At 38.9% G+C, this 27,658-nt stretch overlaps 3 protein-coding genes across 7 annotated transcripts; all 3 read left to right on the top strand.

The window, feature by feature from the left end:
* Positions 1 to 2,135: 2,135 nt before the first annotated feature.
* On the top strand, positions 2,136 to 12,662 carry LOC103463176 (zinc finger protein OZF-like). Of its 4 annotated transcripts, XR_533483.2 has the most exons (5): positions 4,562 to 5,020; positions 6,067 to 6,651; positions 7,390 to 7,573; positions 7,868 to 7,939; positions 8,029 to 8,823. XR_533483.2 is itself a non-coding variant. In XM_008406385.2 (2 exons), the coding sequence occupies exons 1-2, from the start codon at positions 4,664 to 4,666 to the stop codon at positions 11,741 to 11,743; spliced, it is 1,677 nt and encodes a 558-aa protein (XP_008404607.1). In that variant the 5' UTR covers positions 4,560 to 4,663; the 3' UTR covers positions 11,744 to 12,662. The 4 variants fall into 4 exon arrangements, 2 of the variants coding, with proteins under 2 accessions (XP_008404607.1, XP_008404609.1); XR_001776509.1 differs by lacking the exons at positions 4,562 to 5,020; positions 6,067 to 6,651 and adding an exon at positions 2,136 to 2,480; XM_008406385.2 differs by lacking the exons at positions 6,067 to 6,651; positions 7,390 to 7,573; positions 7,868 to 7,939; positions 8,029 to 8,823 and adding an exon at positions 10,424 to 12,662 and having other exon boundaries at positions 4,560 to 5,020.
* Positions 12,663 to 13,524: 862 nt separating this feature from the next.
* Positions 13,525 to 17,183, top strand: LOC103463177 (zinc finger protein 567-like). Its single transcript, XM_008406389.2, has 2 exons — positions 13,525 to 13,788; positions 15,261 to 17,183. The coding sequence occupies exon 2, from the start codon at positions 15,276 to 15,278 to the stop codon at positions 16,713 to 16,715; it is 1,440 nt and encodes a 479-aa protein (XP_008404611.1). The 5' UTR covers positions 13,525 to 13,788; positions 15,261 to 15,275; the 3' UTR covers positions 16,716 to 17,183.
* Positions 17,184 to 21,270: 4,087 nt separating this feature from the next.
* Positions 21,271 to 26,787, top strand: LOC103463178 (serendipity locus protein H-1-like). Of its 2 annotated transcripts, XM_017304296.1 has the most exons (7): positions 21,271 to 21,358; positions 21,512 to 21,860; positions 22,135 to 22,292; positions 22,598 to 22,680; positions 23,326 to 23,581; positions 24,580 to 24,772; positions 24,849 to 26,787. In XM_017304296.1, the coding sequence occupies exons 2-7, from the start codon at positions 21,654 to 21,656 to the stop codon at positions 25,872 to 25,874; spliced, it is 1,923 nt and encodes a 640-aa protein (XP_017159785.1). In that variant the 5' UTR covers positions 21,271 to 21,358; positions 21,512 to 21,653; the 3' UTR covers positions 25,875 to 26,787. The 2 variants fall into 2 exon arrangements, with proteins under 2 accessions (XP_017159785.1, XP_008404612.2); XM_008406390.2 differs by having other exon boundaries at positions 21,271 to 21,860.
* The last annotated feature ends 871 nt before the right edge of the window (positions 26,788 to 27,658 follow it).

Below are 27,658 nucleotides of genomic sequence, written 5' to 3' on the forward strand. Positions count from 1 at the left end.
CAACATAGTATGTGTCAGGAAAATCGTCCCCATAAGGTATTACAAACAAACGCGCACACACACACACACACACACACACACACACACACACACACGCACATGTTTGCGTGACTATCTTTGTGGGGACTTTCCATTGACTTCAATTCATTTCTACAGCCTAAACCTGACCTTTACCCTTTTCCTAACCCTAACCATCACACACCTAACCCTAACCAAAACTCAACCAGGCTTCGGTCCCCACAAGGAGCAATTGGTCCCCACAACATAGTATGTGTCAGGAAAATCGTCCCCATAAGGTATTACAAACAAACGCGCACACACACACACACACACACACACACACACACACACACACNCAACATAGTATGTGTCAGGAAAATCGTCCCCATAAGGTATTACAAACAAACGCGCACACACACACACACACACACACACACACACACACACACACACACACACACACACACACAGAGAGACACACACACACACACACACACACACACGCTTGCTGTTAGAGATTATCTTTGTTTTTGGACAAACCAGAGCACCTGGATTAAACTCATTCTTCCAGTTATAAAAACTTTGCTTCCCTTCAGATAGTTTTGAATCTAAATGGAATCTAAAGGGATTTGTTGCCCTTCTTTGTTTATGTCCTTCTTTTAGCCACTGATCTTTTTTTATTTTGTGATTAGAAGGAAGTCAAGTCTTTCTATTGACCCTCGAAGGAAGTTCAGTGGCTTTTCTTTTTCTAATCATCATGATTGATAAACTTTGGTTTGGTCCCGGGTTCCAATTTTTCTTTTACTTTTAGATCCTGAATCTTTCTCAGGTAATTTTTTCGAATGTCCTGCAGATCTTTAACGGTATTTTCAGCCTCGGTGTAATCACGGAGCAGCTCAGTTTGACGGGACAGATCGTCTTTTAGGATCTGAAGATGTTTTTCTAGCTTTGTGTTAAGTTTTTTTAGCCTTTCCTTCTCTTGCTTTGCACTCTTGTAGACATATTTCAGGACAGGCATATCAATTAATTGTTGTTCAATACTATTAAGCTCTTGTAAAAGTTCAATATCCTTTCTTTTTACTTTTTCCAATGTTTTATCTTTTTCACTGATTTTCTCCTTCCAAGCCCAACAGTGATCCTCACGACTCTTCATCTCTTTCACAACATTTTCTTTAATCTTCCTCAAGGTTTCAATTGAATTCTTAGCCTGTCTGTGATTATGATACAATCCATTTTGATATGAAAGTTTGTCTTTCAGTACTTTAAGGTTTTTCAATAACGTTGTGTTAAGTTTTATGAGCCTTTCTTGCTCCATTTTGGACGCTTTGCACTGAGATTCCAACATCTCTTTCTGAATTAATTCCTGTTTCATCCTCTTTGATGTCTCCATATGTTCGAACGCTTTCCTCTCTAAATTTATCCGTTTTTTTTCTTCTGCCTCCCAGATATCTAGCTCCAAATGTAACTTCTCACGTTGTTTTTCACATGCTTTGCTCAACTTCATCTCGGCTTTCTCCAAAGTTTTCCAATCTTGTTTCTGAAATTGGAGGTCCTTGGTGTTCTGAAGCTTTTCATTCATTTTGATGAGTTCTTGAACCGCCTTGTTATTCCTTTTCCGCATTTCTTCAGGATCAAAGGAAGCAGATTCCTCCCTTTTCTTGAAAAGGTTCAACATTTTGAGATTTCTTTTTTTGTTTGAAGAGGAAAACTTCAGAGCAAAATTAAACGCAGATCAGAAAACTGAGAAATTGCAGTCAGAATACAGTGAGCTAGAATATCAAAGGCATCTGTGACATAATTGATGACATCACGTGTCTTGAAGCTGCATTAAAATGTTAGTGAGTGAAACAGATGGGAAGAAATAAGGAATATAAGGACCTGAAGGAAATAAGGACAAAAAATTTACAGTAAGGAAAATATAATTTATGGTACAAAATTTAAAACCAATTTAATGGACGTAACTTATTAATGCTGCTACACACTCGTGTACAGTAGGTGGCGGTATGCACCTTGAAGTTGCTTGCGATCCGCCATTATAAAGAAGAAGAAGAAATTCCACTCCGATAGGTGGCGGTAGCGTGCTTTAGCTGGTTGCCTAGAAGGACGAAAAAGAAAAGGAAACACAAAATTGGTCCTTTTATGCTCTGGATATAAATATTTTTCCAATAGCACGCTCATTTAAAGTATTTACAGACTCTTTTTAGCACTGCATTTTTTGTAGCTTCGGCAGAAAATACAGCGTTATACCATCTTAAGAGTTACACCATTTAGCCTCCGACCTAACCCAGAAGCTAACTCTCCGAGGACAAGCGCCAACTACCTTTCTTTCTGTGTAGAAGGATAAATTGGACTTGAAACACTGCAGTGGACATTTTTAGATTGTTTCGAGACTTTTCTAGGGGTAGAAGTGAAGTGAAGTTGGTCTTTAACATCCGCACTGACTGAGCTGCACAAACACGTCAGCGCGTCCGCCATCTTTGGTGAGTCAACAAGTGAAATGAGCAGAGAAGCTGCCGCACTTTAATAAAAACCATTTTGGCTATTTAAATATATAAACAAATATCTTTCTGCGTTGAGCCTTTGAATATCTATGTGATGTGAATGATTTTTAGAAAAATATACAACAGATTAGATGAAACAAAGAAGAGACTTCACACAGATCACTGGATGTTTACTGGACGCTGCGCTGTTTCCAACTTTTCCTCTGGAGTTATTTTTGATAAGAGAAAAACCATCTTTGACCGATAAAAGTGGTTCTGTATAGAGTAACTAATGTACAGAACCATTAAAATAAGACCTGTTTAAAAAGATACAGATTGAGCTGCTTTTAAGGAAAATCACAGTGGCAAAACCCTGATAGATAGACTATCTACATCTATTAGAAATAATAATAATAAAAAAAAAGCTGTTGAACACTTAGAATGAAAATGCCGGTTGGCTTAGATCCAGTGGCGGAGCTAGACTTTTAAAGTTGGGGGGGCGAAGGGGGGGCCAGGACTACTTCTGGGGGGGCAAAATTTAAAATGTGTGTGCACACACACACACACACATATATATATATATAAAAAATTTAAAAAAAATAACCAAAATGAATATTTGGTTATTTTTTTAAGCTCCTCTGTCATTTGACATGTTATAATTAACACCTTTGACTGGCGCACATGGAGACATGATAGACTTTACGCAAAGAGTTCATCGCAGGGGAAACTAAAATCAATCAAATAAAAGATCCTTTCTGAATATCATCTCATGGACACTGAACTAAATGCGTCTTTCTGACCGGGAGCTGACAGCGTGTTGAAGAGTTATGGACACCTTGGTTAGGAAGCTCTGTTTGGACAGGTAATTTGACGGGTAACAATATTTCGGGTCGGACCAGAATTATTTGCCTGATGGTGGTTCGGGCTTCTAATGAGTTTACATTTAATGAGTTTGGAGCACACAGAGAAAAGCTAAAGAGAATGTTATGATCTACTTATTGTAGTTTAAGTAGAGGAATAACAGCTGACTGTTGAGAGAGGAAAGAAATTAAAGTGCAGATCCGTTAGGCAGAAACAAGCGCAGTGCGCTGGGCAATAAATGCTCCACCGTTACGCTCCAATTAATCACACATGAGATGACAAACGCCAAATATATAATATATAGTTACACTGCTTACGTTAATGGTGTTTTAAAAACAAAACCAGTAAAAACTTAACTGAGTTAATATGTCAGATTCCCTCCTCACCTCATCTTGATAAGAACAGAGAGCAGTTCCCTGGTTTCTGTCCAGACTGTGATCAGCTGACCACTTGGTGCTCAGACAGTTTCAACTTTACGCACAGAGAACATCGTGGAGCTCATTATTAATCATTATAAGAACAATATCTGTCAGAATCACCTCTGATCTGGACGCTTTAACGGACCAGAGGCTTTGGAGCGTCCAGCAGCTGATCCGCTTCTGCTGGTTTTTCTCCCGCTGAAGGAAGTGATGCGGGATCAGGAAACGATCAGAGTTCTGCCGTCTGCTAATCACGTCATTTCGTGAAATGTTACCTGATTTCAAAAACGTTCTCGCAGAGAAATGATAAATGTTTCATTTGATGACTACAAATTGGAAATAAAATAATTTTTTTCTTTGACGGATAACGAAAAAACTCCAGCGCCACCTCTGCTCCAAACTAGAACATCGTCGGCCCCTCAATCAATAAATAACTTATTGGTGTTTTACCATCACCACCAGGTATGAAGCGCTTTAGCCTTTGAGTTGCACCACAGCGCAGCAACTGAAACATCCAGGAGAAGAATTTCAGCTTGTTATGAGTATAAAGGAGGCTGGTATCACACCTGATAAAAATCTTTTTATTTATGTCATCACATGGACTTATATAAAGTTTTATACATTTTCTTTTCATATATTTATTATTGTTTTTCTTCTTTAGATATTAGAGTGACTTAGAATGATTCCAAATAATGTACAGGAATAACCTGGTGCTGTTACATGTCAATCATCAGGGGGGGCCAATCAGATGACAGGGGGGGGGCACTGGCACCCCCTCTGGCTCCGCCACTGCTTAGATCCGCGTTGGATTGACGTCATATCCGGTGGTGCGCAGCCCTTTACAGGATGTGACAGTTTGCTTTTCTTCACTATCCGCCACTTCATGTAGCATACTGTCAAAAAATGCCGAAACGCTGCGTAGCGGCTGGGTGTAATAATTACCCAAGCGAACACATTTCACTGTTCTCATTCCCAAAAGATGAAAAGCTTCGAGACCAATGGACGCAGCAGGTTCAGAGAACCAGAGGCAGCTGGCTTCCCACTCCGTCCTCTGTTCTCTGTAGCGAGCATTTCACTGCAGACTGCTTCGAGGAGGCGCCCGGATTAAAGGAGTCTTTCGGTTTGGAAGTACGTTACAAACGGGTTGTTAAACCGACTGCTGTCCCTTCGGTTTTTGAGATGTTACCCACAGCTGAAAACGACACCAGCAGAGCCAAACGGCACAGAGAAGCTCCGGTTCCCAGACACTCCCGGAAAAGAGTAAGTCACTGTCGATCCTGCTGGGTTCGAGAGATATATGAATCAAAAGATGTTTTCAAAGAATAGTAGCACTTCAGCTTATTTATTACTGAAGTGTGAATGAAAAGGAGTCATAACAAATTATATTTCAGTACTATCTCTAAGGCTTAAATAAAATACGAACATAAAAATATCATTAATAAATTCATGGAGAAGAAACGATTTTAAATTTATTTTTTCTTGTATACAATGTTTCAATTTCCTGTAAAATGCTGTGTATCTCTGGTGCATTCTTGGTTAAAACTAGTATTATCTGAGAAAAAAGTAACTGAACAAGTGTTTCTCTTGCCTATCTTTTTTTATTCCAGAATTATTACTTTTTTAAAATGTGCTATTATGTTTGTATGTCTTAATAAAACAGAATTTGCATTGTACTACACGATATTGAAGGTAATTACATCACATCCGGTGGCGGAACGCAGAGGGGGCGGGATTTCCGGCGGACGTAAACAATAAGGCCTTAGCTTCTAGGCCAGTGGTGTCCAAAGTGGGTCCTGGAGGGCCTGGTATCCTGCATGTCTTAGTTCTCTCCCTGGTGGTAACAACCTGTTCAGCATGTCAATGTTCCTCTTAGGCCTCTAATGAACCATCACTTGATGCAGGTGTGTTAAACCAGGGAGAGACTAAAACATGCAGGATGCCGGCCCTCCAGGACCCACTTTGGGGACGACTGTTCTTGGCGATCTTCTGCATATTTTCAGTTAAAAGACCGTGTTTGTAGTAACAATATCTTCAGTTTGGAAAACAAAGACAGCAGGTATGTCTGCTCTCCAGATCCACTTACCCCTCTAGTGGTGGCGGTGATTCATTTAAATTGGGCTGCCAACCACCAATAAAATCAAAAGAAGACGATGACTACAGGTACATTAACTGTAAGGCAGAAATACGACCTGAACAAGAGTCATACATTTCAGATTGTGATTAAAAAATTGGCTGCAAATAATTTTCCTGATATTCCTGATATAAAAATGTCATTAATGTTGGTGTGCTGTTTTTTATTCCATCAGGTCTTTCACAACAGTATGTCTGCCAATCAAGCTGCCGAAACTTCAAAGAGGAGCTCCTTTCTTGATCACAAGATGGGAAATGTTAAAATAAAAGAGGATCTAGAACCGAAGAAGATTACTGAGGCTAACGAGGAACAAGAACCAACCAAAGAAGAACATGTTGACCGGTGGATCCCCGAGGAAGAAGGTCAGATGGAGACTTCTGCTTATGAAAGAATATTCCACAATGAGCCAGAACAACGGCAGATTGTAGCAATGAAGAAGGAACCAGATCCAGTGCAGATAAAACAGGAGCCAGAACCAGAACAAATGAAAGAGGAACCAGAACCTTCGCTAATTAAACTGGAACTAGAACTTGTGCAGATGAAACAGAAGCCAGAACCTGTATTGAAGAGACAGACAGGTCTTTCCAGTAATACTCAAACCCCAATGGTGACTCGTGCTTGGAAGCAAAACGTCAAGAGGAAACACAGAAAAGCTCCTCTCTGCACAAGGCAGCAAACCTAAGAAACAACAGCAGGCGAAGAGGAACCACAGCAAACGAAAGGCTGAAAACCAGGGGACATGATCTCGCCCATTAACAAGGTAGAGATTTAAAAACCAAAAACTCATAGAACAAATCCCACCCTTGTGAAATGTGTGGTAAATGTTACCACTTGCCCACTTAACTCATTCAGGTGAGAGGCCTTTTTGCTGTAGCTTGCGTGGTAAACGCTTTAATGAAATGACTCATTTGGATCATCACATAAAAATTCACACAAACGAGAAGCCGTATCTTTGTAAACTGCGTGGTAAATCTTTCCAGTCACTTTCCTCCTCAGTGGTAAACTGTGATTCCTTCCTACAGATTTTAAAACTTTCCTCCAACTGTTTTGATTGAGGAATCTGCCTTGTTTCCATTGTGCCACTTCTTTCCCATTGATTAAAAAACCCCGACTTAAGTGTTGAGGCTTCATGCGAACCTTGTATTCAACCAGCAACAAAAGACCAGAAGTATCATTTATGTTTAAAATAATCTATAAACATTTGCATCTTTTCTCCTAAAACCTAAATCAACCAGAATAAAACTGTATTTGCAGAATAGTTCTATCTCTTAGCTTTCTTAGCAAATTCTCTGACAATTTCCATGTTTCTGACCCAGTTACAAAGTTTTCAGCTTGAGATTGGTTCCATTGCCATGAACGTATTGAATTCAGTTTTATTCTAGTTACTCCAACAATAAAAAGGGATACATTTCTAAAATTTGACCAATCAAAACTTGAGTTTTTTCTACGTCATAATGCACCAGGCTCACACTTGTGCTCTGTTTGTTTCACCTCTTAGGCTGTTTGTTTTTGATCTCAACTGAATCCAACAAAAAGTTTAATAGTGTGGAGGAAGCATTTCAGATGATCCATGAAGACTCTGGGACAGAAGTGTGTGTCCAGGATTCTTCGTCTGAAGATGAAGACCTCGTTTTTCCAGCTCACAGTGAAGATTTGGAGTTTGAAGGGCGTCATCCTCAGAGGTAAGATTAGCGTTTTTCACACGGCGCTTCATGGTTTCTCTAAATAAATTTATTTATTGTAGAGAATTTTAGGCAGTCGGTACGCTTGAATATGAAGTCTCAGTCATCCATAGACAGCAGGCACAGTTCATGGAGTGCACACAGTATGACTGAGTATGTGGGAACCTTAACATTGTTTTAAGTCTTGTTCCAAGTCAAATAAAATAAACATACAGGCCATACTCTTCCACATTTGGGGAATAATGGCATGATTTAATGTTATTTTGACAATAAATATTCTTCTTTTATGCTTAGTGACGACAAAGGTGACGACAGAGACGACGAGCCACCGAGAGTCTTCAGCTCTGCCTCACACGACCCTGAGAGGTACGTAGTCATAATATATTTATTTTTGGAAAATTACTCATGTTTGAATGTTGTCTTGGTTCTTTAACAAGCATTCATATTTAATTCAGCTCTAAGAAGGAACCCCAACAGGAGGGAAGAAGAAAATGGTGAGGGTGCGACAGCTTGGCATGGCAAAGATGAGGATCATCATCATCATCATCACTTCAATTTCACGCCAACAAGAAAACCAGGCCCCACCTTAGACCAGGAAACATCCTGGACCCCTCTCTCTCTGCTTCATTTGTTTTTCAGCGCATCTGAGATACAAACACTCATTGACAATACAAATTGCTAACACCTGGAACCTTTTTATGCGTACCGGAAAGAGCGAGTCCAGCGCGAGTCGGGGCTTGAAGTACTCGTCTGTTTTGAACCTCTTGCCGCTGTTTTTGCTGGGTGAGGGCTACACTTTGTATGTAGATTGTTTTTGCACTGCAATTAGGCTCCAGTTGGAGTCAAACAAAGCAGCTTATTGCCATTTTTGATGTGTGAAAAAACTAAGTACTTTACAAAAAGAAGAGAAATCCCCACTTTTCTAAACGATGCTGAAATGGCCAGACGTCTAAGTATGTCTACATAGAAAAGTAACTTTGTTTTGGTTTGCCTCGGCTCCTTTCGTTTTGCACAAGTTGCTTTAGGATTTCCAACAGTTTGTATTCCTGTTAATTATACTTTAAAAGGTTTATGTGGCATTTAATGCTGAATGCTGAGGAAAGTATTTTTTGTCCATGTTCCTTATCTTTTATAAGATATATTGAGTATTATAACAAACCAAAATTATTTTAACGTTTGTAAGCTATTTGCACATAATACATCTTGTTCGTGTTTGAAGAGCATTAATAAATCCAAACCATTATTCTGTTGATCCTTCTCTGTCACTTTTTTCCTGCCAGACGTTGAACTGTTCCATCAACACTCTAGAACACGCAGGTTTTCTGGTTCTGGTCCACTCTGCATCCCCAGAATCAAGCCAAACATGGAGAAAAGCAACATTCAGTTTTTATGCTTCTGTTTGAAATTTTAAAAACCCTTCAAAACGGGTGAGACAAGGAGTTCCTTTAAATCAAGGCTAAAGACAACTGGTTGAGTTGCCTTCAATTAATATTAACTGGAAAAAAAACACGTAATCTGAATTTAAATCATTTTTGTACTTGTTGACTTGAGAAAGCCTATTTGAAGTTTATTCTTTCTAACCAAATAGAGAAGGTACACTTTAAATGTTTTAAAATCAAGTCTCCTTGACGTAAGCAGTATGACTGAAGTGTTTCAGGACTGGGCCAAGTGTCCTTTGCATTGGAAATCAAAATAAGCAGGAAAAAACCCAGGCAAAATTAAACGAAAAGCTTCAGTAGAAAAACAAACGTTTATGTTTGAAGCCGGAACCTTAAGCACAGACCCCGTTTCTGGCGTAAATCTACGTGTGAGACATCCGGCGGAAGTAAACAACGGCGCTAGCAGCGTTAGCTTCCAGGCTTCCTTCAGTTTAGCGTCGTTTATGAGACGGTTTCTGCTGTGTGAGCTGAATATTTCAGTATCTGAGGTAATTACATCTTGATTTCAACGTCAGCCGTGTTGCTGATACCAGCTGGAAAACTAAAATTATCTCAACCTGCAGGTTTGTTAACTGCACGGTTCTGAATGAACTAACGGGAATGGAAAGAATTGGATCAAAATCTAGCTGAGATGAGTCAGTTAATTAATCCATTTGTCGTTAATCACCCTTCCTTTCATAGTTTACATACGAGAGTAAGCGGGGAGAAAACATAGGTAGTTTATCAACTTTTAAAACGGAAGCAGCCGAACTGAACGTTTACAATGAATTTTTAACTTCTTTTATTGAGATCTACTGGTGTTACAAATAAACTCGTATTTTGTTGTGACTGGAGATCAACTTCAGATGAAGCTCAAAACTCCACATCTGGAGGCTTCTTTGACCCGCTAGAACGTAACGTCTTTAGGTCCGCCATTTTGGGAGTGGCATGCTGTCCTCAAAAATACAAAATTAATCAACTATTTTCCACAAATGGTTTTCATAACTAAGATGTGAGTGCGAAATCGGATTGTTAATTAATAATAACATTTTCTAAAGTTAATCATGACAAAAATAGACTCCAAACACTCTTGCAGTTGCACTGCAAAGTTTTAAAAGTGTGGGGTGTGTGAGTTGGCAGGATTATGCCCTAGGTCTACCTCTACAGTTAAATTATGAAATATTTTTCACACGTCACATTTTAGGTCAACAAATTTAGGAATATAATCTAAAATGAAAGCATAATTGTGAGTTTTTCTCATCCTGCCATTTTGTTTCGTCGTTTCTGCAGCTTAGTGCGGTATTAGGAAGTGCTGGTTGTGATTAGTTCTTTTTCATCCAACATTGTCTTCCTCTTTTGTAAAAAAAAAAAAAAAAAGACATAAATGTGCTTTATTAAACAATTACTAATCTCCTGTTTTTGACTTCCTCAGGTCTTCCACAGCATCATGTCGGTTATTACTTGGGAGGTTGATGCTGATCACATTCTCATTAGCAAACAAAGGTCAAGCTCTCCTCTTGACCAGGATTTACCAAAAGGTGTGGAAATAAAAGATGAACCAGAACCCCGGACGACTGAGACAGAAGACCCAGAACCTCGAGTGATTAAAGAAGAACAGATTGAGTTGTGCATCTTTCAGGATGAAGGGCAGGTTTTGGTGAAGCAAGAGACTGAAACCTCCACCTCCATGGAGAATCCTGCTTATGGGGAAGCATTTCAGGACGGACCAGAGCAGCAGCAGATGATGGAGACAAAGAAGGAACCAGATCCTGTAGAGATCAAACAGGAGCAGGAGGAGCTCTGCGGTAATCAGGACAAAGAACAGCCAAATGTTTTTGAGTTTTGTGGTAATTCTTTCATGCAGCATAATCACATGATACCTCAAGCAGATGAGAAACCTTTCTCCTGCCTGACTTGTGGAAGAGGTTTTAACAAGCAGTACAACTTGACCGTCCACATGAGAACTCACACAGGTGAGAAGCCATACCCTTGTGAGCTGTGTGATAAATCTTTCAGGAGGAGCAATGATTTGGCCCGTCACATCAGAACTCACACAGGCGAGACACCGTATTCTTGTCAGTTTTGTGGTAAATCCTTTAACGACAACAGTCATCTCACCATTCACCTGAGAACACACACTGGTGAGAAGCCCTACTCCTGTGAAGTGTGCGGTAAATCTTTGACTGACAGCAGTCATTTGATCAAACACATGAGAACTCACACGCCTGAAAAGCCTTTCCCATGCCTGACGTGTGGAAAAGGTTTCACTGCTCAGTCTGACCTGACAGTCCACATGAGAACCCACACCGGTGAGAAGCCCTTCACCTGTCTGGTCTGTGGTAAAGGTTTTATCCAGAAAACTACCCTGAGTTATCACATGAGGACCCACACAGGTGAGAAGCCTTTTCCATGTGACCTGTGTGATAAATCTTTTATTCAAAGCAGCGATCTGGCCCGCCACCTCCGAACCCACACAGGGGAGAAACCATATTCTTGTGACTTGTGTGACAAGTCTTTCAGACAGAGCAGCGATCTGGCTCGTCATATTAGAACTCACACGGGAGAGAAACCATTCTCATGTCAGACTTGTGGAAAAGGTTTTACCAAGCAGAATAATCTGACTGTGCACATGAGGATTCATACAGGTGAGAAGCCTTATTCCTGTGAAGCATGTGGTGAATCCTTCACTGTCAAATTTAGTTTGACTAAACACAAATGTAAAAATGCCAACCTGGAAGTTCTGCGACAGTAGAGCTGTTCTCTGATTCACAAACTAGTCAGGTTTATTGGTATAGCACATTTCAGCAACAAGGCACTTCAAATTGATTTGCATGATTATAACATAACACATTAAACAATTTTGAAACATGCAGCAAACTACATTTTGTCAAATCCCATCATCAAAATCATCACACATAATAATCCTCAAATATATTAATACATTTACAGTTATTGCACTGCATAAACAGTGTAATAACTGTTTATGCTTGGAAAATTTCAGGTTTTCCATTAGTTTAGCATTAGAAACAAGACACAAATAAATTTGGTGTTTCTCCAGTGTATTGATCAAAGACAAACAAATGGAGTTTTAGCCTCAATGTACAGAACGTCAGTGTTTCAGCAGTTGTGCAGTTTTTTGGATGTTTGTTTGTTGGAGGCAAGGTTGTCACCGCCTTCAGAAAAAGACTAAATGGCAGGATTTAGGCCCTTTCCCTTCCTTGTATTTGTGAAAGGAACCGGGGGAAGGGCGGTTGAAGTCAACCCTCCTCTGTTACGCCCCTGAATCACCAAGCCAGCAGGCCGGATGCCACTGCCTCTACTGCTGGTTTCTGATTGGCCAAAGGGGAAATTTTTATAAATCGCATCAGAATACACCTTTTTAACAGGTATATTCATGTTTTTATTTTGCTTGGATTTCCCCATCATTTTATTACTGATTGCTGTATTTTATATCTGGGGATTATTTTGTAACCTGCATGTCATGTAAAATAACTTTTAAAAATGTTATTTCAACAAAGCTTACAGCTTGATGTGTTGATACAACATGAATGAAGTGTTAAAATAAGGGTTTTTATTATTGATTTGTTCTTCCTGAGTATTAGAGGTGTCCTGCTTCAGATGATTAAAATATGTTGTTTGGATGATTAAACTATTTACATTCATTCTTTTAATTGGTATTTTGTATTTTTATTTCTTTTTGTCTTTTCACCAGCTTGCATTTAAGAATTAACACACAGATAACCCCCATCTCACAATCCGTGCCTGTTACTTTGATAAGTGCTGAGTGTGCACAAGTTTACATAAAACAGACCACAAGTAGTTAAAAAAATAGCAAAACCAATTCAATTATTACTGTGTTATTACTTGTGTTTTGTGTAGTGGTAATTCACAGCGAACATCTCACAAGGCACTTTACCAAAAGTCATTTCAGGAAACAGAAACACTGAGTTTGTTGGGACCAGAGAAGCAAGTAAAGGTTTTACAAACTAAAAACGAGTTTTATTGCTACAAGTGTAGAATATTCTAGTTCAGGTTTAGAGTCTACATATCTAGTTTTTAAGCTAGAACAGATATGAAAAAGCTTTTATACATATATATGTATATATATACAGTATATGTACAAACGGAGCAGTGTTCAAATATTAAAAAAGGTATATTCAGAATATTACAGGTGTTCCATATTTCCATATTAGTTTAAGAGAAATTGTGTATATTACCCAGGAGAGCTTGTTAATGAAACGTGGACAATTTAATGGATTTTTAAAAAATATTCTAAGTTTAATAAGAATCTGAGTTCACCCACTAGATTCTAATATGGTTGGAGAAAGTATCCCAAAATATATAATTTCTTTATAATAATTTGGTTAACTGCTTAATTTAATAAAATTTAAGATTTTGAAACTTAGAACATCTAAGCCACTAAACATTTTTTAATAAAAAATAAAAATTAAACCGGAAGCCAGGTTCAGGTTCGTGCTGGGGGTGGAACTTATGGTGCGCTCTTGTTTCTGGTGTACATCTGCGCGTGGGACATTCAGCGGAAGTAAACAATAGAAGGCTAGTAACATTAGCTACCAGGGTTCCTGCTGTTTACCGTCGGTTAGAAAGAGGTTTCTGCTGTGTGAGCTGAATGCTTCTGCAGTAACAATATCTTCAGTCCTTCATCGGAGAGCGACTCGCTGCTGCTGCAGAAATATTCAACAACATCGACTTTTAGGAGGAAGAGATCGACCATCAGCTCAGACTGATGGTCGATCAGTCTGAGCTGGAAAACCCAAATGATCTCGGAACCTCCAGGTATGTAAACTGTATGGTTCTGAATGAACTGATACTGGAATACAGAGAATACGTTCAAGGAACTAGTTGATACCGCGGATGATTATTTGGTTGGGGTGGCTGATAGGGCAACCCGTCCTACTTAGGTCGATATACAAGGTAAATTTATGAAACAATTAATTTACCTTGTTTAAATATTGGCAATAGTTTTGTTTTTGGCTTAGTATGTTAATTTTACGTTATCTGAACACCGAGGGAGAATTTAGAGAGACCAATTAACCTGACAGTCATGTTTTTGGACTATGGGAGGAAACCAGAGTACCAGGAGAAAACCCACCATGCACAGAGAGAACATGGAGACTCCATGCAGAAAGACCCCAGGCCGGGAATCGAACCCAGAACCTTCTTGCTGCAAGGCAACAGCTCTACCAACTGTGCCGAAACTATTTTATTCTTCCACATTGGATGGTTTATGAGCATTAAAACATGCCTCCCAATCAGATTTAAATCTGGGCTTTGACTAGGCTGTTTCCAAATCTAGTTTTTGTTTTGCTAAGGCAGATGTTCTGCTGAATCATTCCTGCCAATGATGTGACGTACTCCTTCAGGATCCTCTAGAAGATACCAGAATTAGAGTTGTATTTATTAAACCAAAACGTATGTAGATGTGGTCTGAGTGAAAAAAATTACCAAATTTATAATTGGAAATGAACACTTACTGTTATTCTGTTTCACAAATCTAACAAACACAACATTGGTTTGTTAAAAAAAAAAAAAAACAGTGTTTAAACAGTGTTTTTCATTTTCTTTATAAAGAACTCAAACATTATTTGCAAAGCTGGAAATTTCATTTTTAACATAAAAGAAAATCTACTTTTTGAAAATAATTTTGAGCTGAACGCCAAAACATTCATCATATACAAAACCTCGCAAAAATAAAAGCTTGTGCACTTTTCCACAATGATCAACACCTTTATTAATGTTTTATTTATTTGTCACAAACATCTTCATTGAAGTTCTGACAGTTTTGGTGTCTATGTGGTTTCATGTAGTTTCAATTGAATTAAATTTAAGAATACATTATCATTAAGGGAAATTAAATATCATAACTTATCATCCAAGTATCTCAAAAGAGTTGTTGTTGTTGATGGTGATGCTGTGAGCAGGAAGGATCTCCTGTAGCAGTCAGTACTGCAACACGTCTGAAGTATTTTTACTTTATTAGCAAAATGGTCTTTTAGCAAATGAGCCTGCAGAGCTTTAAATGTAGTCCTGGCTTCTCCTGTGACCTCCTGGATGAATCTTTAATGAGTTCTTGGAGTTATTTTAGTAGCCGGGGCTCCACTGTTACATATTTTCTCAATTTGTAAACCGTAGAAAAAAAGAAAGATTAGTTCAAATATTATTTACATTTTGTTTTTTCCCATTATCTATCAAAATACTTTTTTTTTTTTTTTTACAAAACTGTTAATGCTGTTGTGCTGTTCTTTCAGGTCTTCTACAGCACCATGTCTGTTACTACGTGGAAGGTTGTTGCGGATCACTTTCTCATAAATGAAGAAAGAAACTCTACTCTTGATCAAACGATATCAGACACTGTAGATTTAAACAAGCAACACGAGGAGCCAGAAGTACAGCAGATCAATGAAATGAAAGAGGAACCAGAACTTCAATATATTAATGAAAAACAGGATGAAAAACTGCTTTTAGTGAAGCAGGAGACCAACGTCTCTATAATGAGTTCTGATGATGAGCAAATATTCCACAATGTACCGGAGGTGAAGGTGGTCCACATTAAAGAGGAACAGAAGCAAATCTGCAAGGATCTGGATGGACATTTTGTAGTGAAGCAGGAGAGTGACACCTTAAAGTTGACTCCTTCATATGAGAAAATCTTCCACCAAAAAAATGAACTTGGAAATAGTAAACTGGAGGAGCCAATACAGATCATTGAAGTGAAAGAGGAACCAGAAGCTTGGCAAGTAAAAGACAAACAAATTGAACTCTGCATCTTTCAGGATGTAGGGGAAGTTTTGGTGAAAAGGGATGCTAGTCGCTGTACTCAGACTCCTCCTGTAGACCAAAAACACTCCAGTGAAACAATTAAGAATCATCTACCATCTTCTGCACCCCCTGAAGCCGAACACCAACTGCAGCAAGTAATCAATCATCAAAGCTCCGGATCAAATGATAAGAGAAAGCTGAAGGAGAAAAGACACAAAAAATACAGAAAACAAGGTGATTATGTGGACAACACTGAGCTAAAAAGACATAAAAAGAAATTACCTTTATGTGATGTGTGTGGCAAATGTTTCACCACTCGACAAATCCTAACCGTGCACATGAGGACTCATACAGGAGAGAAGCCTTTTGCTTGCAAACTATGTGATAAATCTTTCATTAACAGCAGTAATTTGATTTGTCACATGCGAACGCACACAGGCGAGAAGCCTTTCTCCTGTGGGACCTGTGGGAAAGGTTTCCCCAGGCAACCTGCCCTGACTGCACACATGAGAACTCACACAGGTGAGAAGCCGTATCCCTGTGAGTTGTGTGAAAAAGCCTATCGAGATCGTAGTAATTTGGTACGACACATGAGAACGCATACAGGTGAGAAACCTTATTCCTGTAGAGTTTGTGGTAAATCCTACAGTGGCAGTAGTCAGTTGGCTTATCACATAACAACTCACACAGGTGAGAAGCCTTTCTCATGTCTGACTTGTGGAAAAGCTTTCAACAAGCAAAGCACCTTGACAGTCCACATGAGAACTCACACGGGTGAGAAACCGTACTCCTGTGACATGTGTGAGAAATCTTTTCGAGAGAATAACGATTTGACTTGTCACATGAGGACTCACACGGGTGAAAAGCCGTATTCCTGCGAATTGTGTGAGAAATCTTTCAGATGGAGAAATGTTCTCAATCGACACATGAGAACTCACAGATAAGATGCAATCTTGTCATGAATTATGTGATGAATTCTTCACTGTCAAATGCACATTGACTTAACAGTATTTATCTTAAGATATTTTACTAAACTGGTAAAAATACCATTTGTTACTTAAAATCAGATCAGAATCAGAATAGTTTTATTTTTATTGTACAGAAGCACAACAAAATGTGTTTCAGTACAACCCAACCAAAGAAGAACGGGTTCCAGGGGCTGATGCCTCTGGGGGGCGCCGTCCTTTATAAAAACGGGCTTCACTTATTTTGCAAACAGTCCAACTTCTATATTTTGAGTCACAGAACCATCTATTGGTCAAGAAAATAATAATTTTGAATAATCAAGCCTCTTGTACAAGCGCTTGAGTAGATTTCAAACTGAAACATGGACTTAAATCCAGAAAACTATGTGACACCGAACGAATCCAAGAACTTTCCACTGTAAGCCCCTAATAAACAATTTCTCCACATTTGTGCTCTTACAGTAATATAATAATTATGTCAATAATGCCATTGTTGTTAGTGGTATCTGTTGCTCATTTCATCATAGCCAACTACATAGTTTTTTATATTTGGATTAATTTAAGCGTGATCATGGATCTGTTTTCACATCAATAACAGTTTCCCAGTAAAACCAGCAGGTGTCGCCAGCACTCAGCTGTCAGTTGATTCTACAGTCAGTTCTTTTGAATTTGTGTGCAGCTGTTGCACATGATATATAAGAGGAAGAAACTGTAGGTGTTAAAGGTCACTTAAACCTTTTTAAGGTAATAATTTGACCCATCACATGATGTGTTGTAAGACTTTGAGTTATCTTTAGTTGCAAGTCTGAACGAAAAAGGAGAACTCAGTCAGGGTTAAAAATTGGCTGAAGAATTACTTTATAATAATTTCATAGCAGTTGGTCAGAGAGGCGTCAGGAGGAGTAGAAATACTCACAAGACTCGATTATTCCCTGGTTCGCAAGACGCTCCCCTGTTTACGCAGTCAGTTTTTCTTGAAGGAAGGTTCTGACTGTTGTCTGTGTTTATGGATTAAACACTTCAGATTGGCCAGCCGTTTTTGGATGACGTCCTCATCTGAGGCACTTGTTAGGGGACTTTATTGCCCACATAGACAATGATGGTGTGACCTGCTGGGGTGTGATTTGGAAAAATGGCCTCCCTGTTCTGATCCCAGTTGGTGTTTTGTTGTTGGATCTCTGTGTAAGACAAGGGATGTCTTTAACAAACTCAATTTTCAAGCACAATACGGTTCATAGGTGCACTTGGCACCAGCCTGCCAGGTTTAAGGGGGGTGATGAATTTTTTTTAGTGCATCATCAGACCTGTGGCATTGCAACTTGGACACTCTGAGTGAAGAGAGAAGCAGAACTGTTAACATTTCACCGCCTGGTATTGACTTGGATTTGAGGGGAAACCACTGAACTGAACTGCTAAACCCAAACAAGTGAAGAGGTTGAGCTGGAAAAATCTGACGGACGAACAAAAGACACTAAAGCCTGAGATGCTGAAGGCTCTGGACTCTGGTTGCTATGTTCAGCATCAGGACACTGGGCAGCGTTAGTCCCAATATTTTTATTTTTTTATTGAATTAGATTCATAGTTATGACTTTTTTTAAATTCTTGTTTTGGTTTTCATTTTTTGTATCTTATTATATGAATGTTATTAGTTCTGTAACGATGATCTCAATGTTCTCGTCTCCATTGCTTTTTCTCTGTTTTCTGTAAGTTCGTGTCATTTTCTCCTGCTGCTGTTTGGTTTTAATCTGGTGAATAAATGTGAATACTTTTCCTCTCATACAGTTTAACAAATACACATTCTGCCTCGCTGAAAACTCACCATTAGTTTAAAGCAGATGTTTTTATTCACTCTCATGATTTTATGTACTAAAGTTACAGCAGGGATATTAATGGAGACAGGGTCACTGTTTCATGCTTATTTATTTATTTTTTAATTTATGTTAATACTAAATAGTCATGTTTAGTTATAATATTTAACTTTTCAGTTGAGTGTTATAAATTGTGATTCTGGGAATAAATTTAGTTTGTCAATATGTTCCTATTTTTTCTTTAATGAAGTGTGAAATTTAAGTTACCTTCCCCAGAGACAAATGTTTGAAACACTAATTTTATCAGTTAATCGCATCTAATTTATTTACTGAGATTGATACAATATTAATAAATAAATGTAGGTAAGTAGTGTCGTGAAACCGGCTGGAACTGGTTGAGATCTTTCCAGGACACACAGAAAACGGGTCATAAAAGCCTGGAGCTACTAGTAACTTTGTATTATGATTTAATGTTGAATGAAACTCATGTAATCCTTGTTTTTAAATGCAAAATGAATTTATTATGTTTTAAAGATGTGTAAAATACATGTAATCCTTTTCTTTAAAGGTTACAGGTTGGAGAGTAGAAATGAAAAGACCAGAGAGATAAAAAGTGTCTGATGCTGTGTGACAAATATAGGCTGGAGTTGGTGAAAGAACAGGTAAGCAGAGAGGAAAGAGGAAGTGAGATTTTTAGACTATATCTGCACCAGGCGTGAATATAGATAGAGGAAGAAGAAGCAAGAAGTTTTAAAGAAAGAGGAGAAGTTGAGTGGAATAAAGGTTGAGGCTAACTGAGGCACTTGACGTCAGTACGCACCGGACAGGCAGGAAGTGAGAGAACTGTGTACGTGCCCCACCGAACTGTAAAGGTATAAAAATATATGCGAACGAAGAAACGGGGTTCTTAGTTCCTCTGTGTTCGAGTCGAGACCACACGAAGATGCAGCATTAAGATGAGGGCGATGCAACGGGACTATGGGGAGGTGAAGACTTCACTCCACTCGAGAAAGGAACAAGATCTGGTTGGCCACAACCCGAGTTCTGATTCAACAACCGCCCTACACTCAACCCAAGACCATCTCAACGATGCAGCAGCAGACATGGGGAATAAACAAAGATCGCATATGGATGAAGAACTGATTTCATGGAGGATTCTCACCAGTTCAACTTTGGATTTATTCTAAATGGGATTCCTCCTTCTCGAGACGGGACCTTGTCCATGGATGTTAAGTTTTCTGCTGCCAAGTTTAACCTCATCATCGGGGGTCGAGTGGAGCTGCATCCCAAAGCCTCTCATTGTTAGTTAGTGACAATAGGGACTGGTAGGGAGTGTGATTTCTAAAATTTTTACTTATATTAATCTTTTAATTTTTTCTTTCTGATTTAAGAAGCTGTATGTCATTTTCCCCTGCTAAAGCTTGCTAATAAAATACTAAAGTCTAAATTGATGCTGTGACAGTTAAATTAATTAAGTCACTCAGAAACTGGGGGTGCTTGAGCACCTGCCCTTTTTGCTTCTTGCCCCTAAGTGCCCTTTTGGTCAATTTTTTATTTTGTATTATTATTTTCTAAGCCCTCTTGTGACACATAAAATGTACTAAAATTCTTATTATTATTTTATTTTTATTTTTTTGTACAACATAAGCCCTCCGGTCACCTTGTTACCTTTGACCTTTTGCCCGTGACGCATGACGCAGTTGCCTCTCGCGCAGTGAGATAAGGCGGCTAACTGGAGCTCAACATAGCGAACGTTCCAGATTACAGAACTGCTGGATAAAATTTGCGTTGCCTCTACACTTCCTGAACGAATGATGCAAATAGCCACTTTAAGACTTTCTGCTTGTCATTGTTTCTAAAACTGTTATCTTGTATTTTAGCAAAAGATCAGAAAACACACCTGACTTATACATGTTCATTTTAGAAAAGAAGATCACATTGGTCAATTTAAATATCTTTGGATTTTGTTTTGATGCAAATGAATCATTCAATTCTCACGTTAAGAAGTTAAAACGCTGAAATTTAACTTTGAAAAATTTGGTATTAATAAGATACTGTTTTTATAACTTGGCTGCAAAAATATTCATAGATTAATTTTGAATTAAATTTAGCTCATATAACTTAATGCTTAGCAAGTTGGGGTCCGAGGTGTGTAGTAACCTTTTGGTAAAGAATAAACATGAAACAGACAGAAGTTCAGGTCACTTCAATCTCAACTGTTAATAATTTATCATTCATTAAATTGTTGATAAAGTTAGTTTATTTGAATCAGGGCACCATTCCAGAAAACTCCTCACAACAAGGAATGATCAGAAACACATTCAGCTCTAATTAAGTCTGAATATTTATTAACAGGATAGAAAAACATTACAGTTTAAATGTGTAGGATATTTACACATTGAGGAAAGCACTATTTATTTATCTTCAATATATAAAATTAAAAATTAGAATGGATGTGTTGCTACACTAGGTGGCGGTATTCACCTGGAGGTTGCTTCCCATCGACCATAATAGAAAAGAAGAACATTTCCGGCGGAAGTAAACAACAACGCGCTAACAGCGTTACTTCTACAGCAGGCTCTCAGTAGTATTGAATATCTATTCTTTAAATAAACTATATATAATAGAATCTATTCGATACTTGCTCCAAGAAGCCCTTATTTTAAGCGCTTATGATTACGTCACAGTTTCCGCCGCCATTTTTGGATGTAGCTCTGAGTAGAAGAAGAAGAAGATGCCTCATTCATGTTCTGCTTTGAGTTGTTGTAACCGCTATACCGCTCAAACCAGAGCCAGCGGCATTACCTTTCACAGGTAAGAATGGAAACACGCTTCTTATCGTGTTACTTAAACTTTTGCATCAACCTAACTGTTCACTAACGTGTCTTTGTTAAACAAACGAGTCTGACTCTTCTGCTCAAACATGGTCACAAACCCTCACACTCAACTGACATGACGCCAACGTAGCAACTGACCAATCCGCGGTCGCAATTTGAATCCAGTGAAACGCCCCTTACCTGGAGGAACGGAAGCCATCTTTACCTCCGACATAATTGGCGGGGGTTCCTCATTGCTAACGCGGACATTTGGTGTAAAATAACAAGGAGTCATGGTTAAACGTTGTCAGTGGGGAACGTGCAACTCCGACACCCGGTACCCGGAGCGCTTAGAGGGCGGGATACACTTTATTCCGTTTCCCAAACCCAAACGGAGTCTGGAAAAATGTAAACGATGGATCAAGGCCTGCGGCCGACCTCATAACCGCTTGAATGAAACAATGATCAATGGAAGCTACCACATGTTCGTCTGTACGAAGGTAACTGCAATTAATCTCATAGTGGTAATAATGCATGATTGATGGATAGTTTGAAGGTATATGTTGTGAATAGTAAGCCTACTCTTTTGTTTATGATCAGTTGACCCAGAACTCATTGTTACAAACTTTACATAAGTTGTAAAATTAGCCATTAGTTTGACTACACTCACTGAATTTGACTACATTTTTGCTTCTGTAGAAGCATGGAAACATGTACTGCAGTAACTATTGTATTTACATGTCAGCACTTTTTATTCTGCTGTTCGTTTTTCAGCATTTTCCTGAAGGCAAGCCAACAGACAGATTTCCAGATCCGGTTTCTTTTGATCCCAAAGCCTCAAAAACCTCCAAACCAGTCAGGCGGGACCGGGACCGGCGCCGGCGCCTCGGATCCCCAGCATCAAAACAAGAAGACACATTTAGCCACTTAGGGTACATGAACTCCTCGTTTAATTTTTTTTTTTTACTTTTTTGACAATTTTTTTTACATATTTGTTGAAATTGTGACCATGTTGTGACGGCTTATGAGACGGATAATCTGTGAGAAGATGGATCCTGACCAAAACAGCCAATCAGAGCTCCAGTTTTTGTTTCTTGGATTATTTGTCTCATATTGTCACAACATGGCGACAAATTCAATGCTAAAAAATGCTAAATGTGCAGTAAGTAACCTGAACAAGCCATTAGAATCAGAAACTTATAGTGATTGATGATAATTTAGTCATTTAAATCTGCAGTGAAAGCCTGCAGAGTGAGAAGAACCCAGGCCGCCGCTCACAGCCGGGACACGCTGATGCTGCTGTTAAGACTTCTTCACCAAGTTTGTATTTTTGCACATATAAATTGTGATACACAGAATATATTTTTGACAGTATGGCATCCATGCTGTCAAAAATATCTAGTTTATGTCTTAAAGTCACAGTGAAGGACTATCACCACTGATGATTTCTTTTAGGAACACTATTTTCACATCGCTTCCAAAAATAATCTCACACTCTGAATTGCTTCACCTGGTTTCATATTCCTAGTAGAAAATGGACATTTTATTTCCAGAAGTCCAACATTTCCATGCTCACATATTTTTCCATCAGCAGAAGCTGCAGTGAAACAAAACGCTGACTCAGTAACACGTCATCAGCATCGTTTCCATTGATGTTCACACATATTTCTGCCAATCGTTTTATTGTTGCTGCTGCTGTAAAAATGCGTTGGATTTTTTCTGCTGTCGGTGTTTTGTTAGCAGCAGCCATACGTATCATTATTCAACCAAAATCTGAAGCAGTGATTAGTTTTCTCTCTGCGCCATTTGTCACATAAGTTTTGGTCGCTTATGTCATGCAACATGTTTGAATGATTCTTTGTGATCCAGTAGCTTTTCTGTCAACTGCAAATATGTCTGTTTTGCATTTTTCTTATTTGTTGTTTCAAAACTCATTTTGATGCTGTGCATATTTTTTCTTTTCAGGGTTTTCTGCACGGGGAAAGCTGGAACTGATGGCTGAAAACGAGGCTTTGAAACGACAGCTGAAAGCAGATCAAGAGATTTATGCCAGGAAAATTTCTGAACTGCTGCTGAAAAACAAACTTCTTCAGCGGGAAAACATGAAGCTCCGGAGGAATCTTTATGGAAGGACACAAAAACAAAATTCAGCAGGAAGCATTGTAGCAGCTGACGGTGTCATGGTGACCGCCGACACATGGGGACTCTCTGCAGAACAAATGTCAGTGGTCGTTTAGTTAGAACTTTCTGATGCATTTAAAAATCAACTCAGATGTATTTTATGTTCCTCCAACTTTACTGCATGTCGATTTAGATGAAATTAAGACTCATTCAATGTCTGGAGGTTAAATGACATAAATGTTGGTTTGCTACTCTCTAACAGCTGAACCGTTTCCTAAAAGAACACGCTAATATAATAAAACTCTTATATAACTGTAGTTTATAAGTTTATAGTAATAATTTATGAATGCAATACAAGAACAAATTCTGTTGTAACTGAAACCTGAACAGTTCAAACACAAATATACAAAATGCTTTATTAAAATAACAAGTGTGCCTGTTATTTCTTCTATGTTATTTTTTAAATACTTTTAGTCTCTGCAAAAAATTAGGTTATAAATCTGATGAGATTTATTTTACCACAGCTTGGATTATTGGGTCTGGATTAAGAGATTATTCCAAATTATGAGGATAAAGTCACAATAATGGCTATAAATATAAACATTATGAGACGAAAGTTGTAAAATAGTAATTTTAATGAGRAAAAAAAGCTTTGTAGCGTTTTTAACATCTGATGTGACCAACTGAAGTCCATGAGGTTCTTCCTTCTAAATACTCAGTCATAAACACAACTGGTTCAAATTCTTCCTACTGATGCTAATTTGATCCTAATGTGTTTAAAGATCAAGTATTTTATTTGTGAAACCATTATTCTTGTATTCTGACAACTTAACTCTGTAATTTTTCTTGTATTATTATGACCTCTCGTGTTTTTGTGACAAATCCAGTGATTTTTCTCTCTACATTTTGAACTTTGCAYATTTCTAGATCACAGTATTGGTAGTAAAGTAGATCAATGCATTACCTTGATTTTTTTAGAACAGGTTTATACATTTTCTAAGCTCCAGATCCAAAACAACCAAGAAATGTTTTCTGCTGAACTAAACTGACGTGAATTAAACCTTTTATTTGCTTTTTGAACGTCTTTGATTCTTGCAGGTTTCCAAAAGAGRGCKTGCGCAGGAAGCAGTGGGAAGTGGCTGCCAGAAGCGAAGACTTCTCTGCCAGCGTGTCRGCRACGCTGTGCAGTGAGCATTTCAGGCCAGCGGACTTCGACAGGACGGGTCAGACCGTCCGGCTCCGAGCCGGGGCCGTTCCTTCAGTCTTCAGTTTGCCAGCTCCTCTCCACAAGGTCGCTCWGTCRCTGCGCTGTTTATGATATGATTCAACGCTGCGTTACGCTGACACGCTGTTCTGCACATTTCCAGGGATCTGGAGCGGCAATGGCTGAGACAAAAAGTCCTCAACCAATCAAAGAAGAGCATGTGGAGCTGTGGGTCGTTCAGGATGGAGGGCGGCTCGTAGTGAAGCAGGAGGCCAGCGCCGCTCTGGAGAACCCTGCGTGTGAAATACTCCACCAGGGACCGGAGCAGGSTCTACAGATTAAAGAGGAACCAGAACCTGTTCAGATTAAAGAGGAACCAGAACCTGTTCAGATTAAAGAAGAGCAGGTGGATCTCTATGGCGATCGGGTTAAAGGTCAGCTTGTAGTGAAGCTGGAGCCTGAAACCTTCGTTGTGACTCAAACTACAGAGCAAACAGACGACTGTGAACCAAACCAGAACCAGATCCTCTCTGCAAACCAACCTGAGGCTGAGAACCAGCATCACCATGGAAGAATCCAGGAAGCTGTAGATCTGGAACCGGCGKACAGCAGAAGCCACTGGGACAATATGGACGATTCACCACTGAGACATGAAACRGGTGAAACAACTTCCTCCTGTGACAGTGATGATGATTTTTTTCTGTGTTGCACTGAAGAAATCCAGTGCAAGACTGAATTTTTGGCTCTTCACATGGGTAGGAAGCCTTTATCATGTCCAAAGCGTGGAAAATGTTCAGCTCGCTCTTCCAGAAAAAACAATCGCAGGACAAGGCGCCGCGGCGATAAACCATATTCTTGCGAAGTGTGTCATAAATTTTTCACTCTGAAATCCAGCTTAGTTTGCCACCTTCGAATTCACACAGGTGAAAAGCCTTTCTCTTGTAAACTGTGTGATAAATCTTTCAATCAGCGAGGTAMCCTGACTATTCACCTGAGAACTCACACAGGTGAGAAACCGTACTCATGTGTAACTTGTGGCAAACGTTTCATCACTAATTCTTCATTAACTGCTCATTGGAGAACTCACACAAAACTGAAGTTGTATGTTTGTAAATTATGTGATAAATCTTTTAAACGTCGTGGAAACCTGGATATTCACCTTAAAACTCACCAGCAGGACCCTGGTTAAATCGATTAATCTGTTCGTCACCCCAGGGACTTCAGACACACCAGCTGATTTGGTGGAACATCATATAAAGTTGTAATTTGTCTCTCAGAAGTGAGATAAGATCCAGTCTGATCTATAKACTGTGTAATAAATCTTTTGAATTCATGYGTTTTGCAGCAATAGGTTTGGTTTGGCCGCAAACAAAGTTGGTAGCTTTGATCAAAATGACCAATTTAGGATAACACCTGATTTTCAGGATTGTCAAAGTTTCTTTGCTGAACGGCTGCCCTGATGATGAGGGGGGTGAAGTAGGACAATTCATGGAGTTGTTGGACTTCCCTTTTACTAAGATGAACTTAGTAATGCAGTGATAAGTGTTTTTGGGGTTCAGCCTCTAACAGACACACAGGAACTGTTGCCATCTTCTTCTGTTGGATGGAGGAAACGCCTTCGAAGTGAAGCCTGGAGAACATGAAAGCCGTCCAGCGTGTCTACAGCTCATCCTTACAGCGCCCACCGTGTCCAGCTGCTCCAGCTGTTGAACATTTCTCTTGGGCCAGACCTTATTTTCTAATCTGGGTGACCAGGTAAACTCAACAGTAAGGTCAGAGTTTTGTTAGTCTGAGCTGAATTCAGCTGTTAAATAAGACGATTTAGTCGTTTTCTTCATATGTCACTCAGTTATCACACATGGCCGAGTCCCAGTGAGTCACSGTTCACTTTGACTGTTCCAAACATCAACCCCTCTAAAGCTGTAKGGGGGTCAGAGGTCACCGCAGGGAGGTCAGCATTAAATGTGTGTATAATTTTCTTTTGTCTTTTCTATCAGTAGCTWGGTTGAATGTTTGTAGTTGGAGATTATTTGGAGATAATTCAGCTCTAAAGTTACTAAGTGAAGCTATTTTGTGAATAAATTCTCAGACTTCATTGGAAATAAGTCAGTTAATGATTCTGCTTGTAGTTTTGAATTTATTACTTCACAAAATACTGATAAGTTCTTCATGATGGCTCAGATTTAACTAAAGAATTCTAATTKAATAATTTCATAAATAATTCATCAAAAAATGTTAATAAGCCAAACCTGGATCCTTTCAAAGAAGGCCCAAGACGATTGAACAGTGAGAGGCCTGATGGGAGAGCATCCCCATTCCTAAACCTGAGAATCTGGTCTSTCTGTCCCCAGACGTCTGTTGAGTGTTGGAAGAAGAAGGGGAGACGCCACACAGTGGTAAAAATGGTCTTGTCCCAAGTTTTTTGGGATTTGTTGACGTCATGAAATTGTGAAACGACATATTTTTCCCTTGAAATGATACATTCTCTCAGTTTAAATTTTTGATCTGTGATTTGTGTTCTATTAAGAATAAAATATTAGATGTTGGCACCTCCACATCGACGCATTCAGTTTTTATTCAGTTTGTTTAGTGTCCCAACTTTTTTGGAATCTGGTTTGTATAAAAGTAGTATTTATATATAGCGATAGAAAGATGGATAGATAGATAGATAGATAGATAGATAGATAGGTGGACCCGAAATGACGAGTGAGGCAGCTCTTCACTACATTTTCTACTTATTTTTGAATATAAAAGTAAAAATGTCTTGCTTTAATTTTGAAATGATATATCATATGTGTTTGATATTTTCTGGTTGTCTTCTAGAGGTCTCCCTCTGTCATCCAGAAGTGAGAGAAGTCACTGCTGACAGTGTTTCAGCAATGAGCATGGAAAATTAGTGGGGAAAAAGAAAAAATGTGATTTTTCATCAGGTTTTTATTTTTGAAATTACACATCAGATCTAGTTGCCACTTT

Source organism: Poecilia reticulata, linkage group LG4, assembly GCF_000633615.1.
Source record: "Poecilia reticulata strain Guanapo linkage group LG4, Guppy_female_1.0+MT, whole genome shotgun sequence".
NCBI lineage: Eukaryota > Metazoa > Chordata > Actinopteri > Cyprinodontiformes > Poeciliidae > Poecilia > Poecilia reticulata.

Coding starts and splice junctions, on each gene's coding strand:
- LOC103463177 (XM_008406389.2), top strand. CDS start 15,276: ATGTCTGTTACTACGTGGAAGGTTGTTGCGGATCACTTTCTCATAAAT.
- LOC103463176 (XM_008406385.2), top strand. CDS start 4,664: ATGCCGAAACGCTGCGTAGCGGCTGGGTGTAATAATTACCCAAGCGAA. Junction 5,021..10,423: donor CCAGACACTCCCGGAAAAGA/GTAAGTCACTGT, acceptor TGACTTCCTCAG/GTCTTCCACAGCATCATGTC.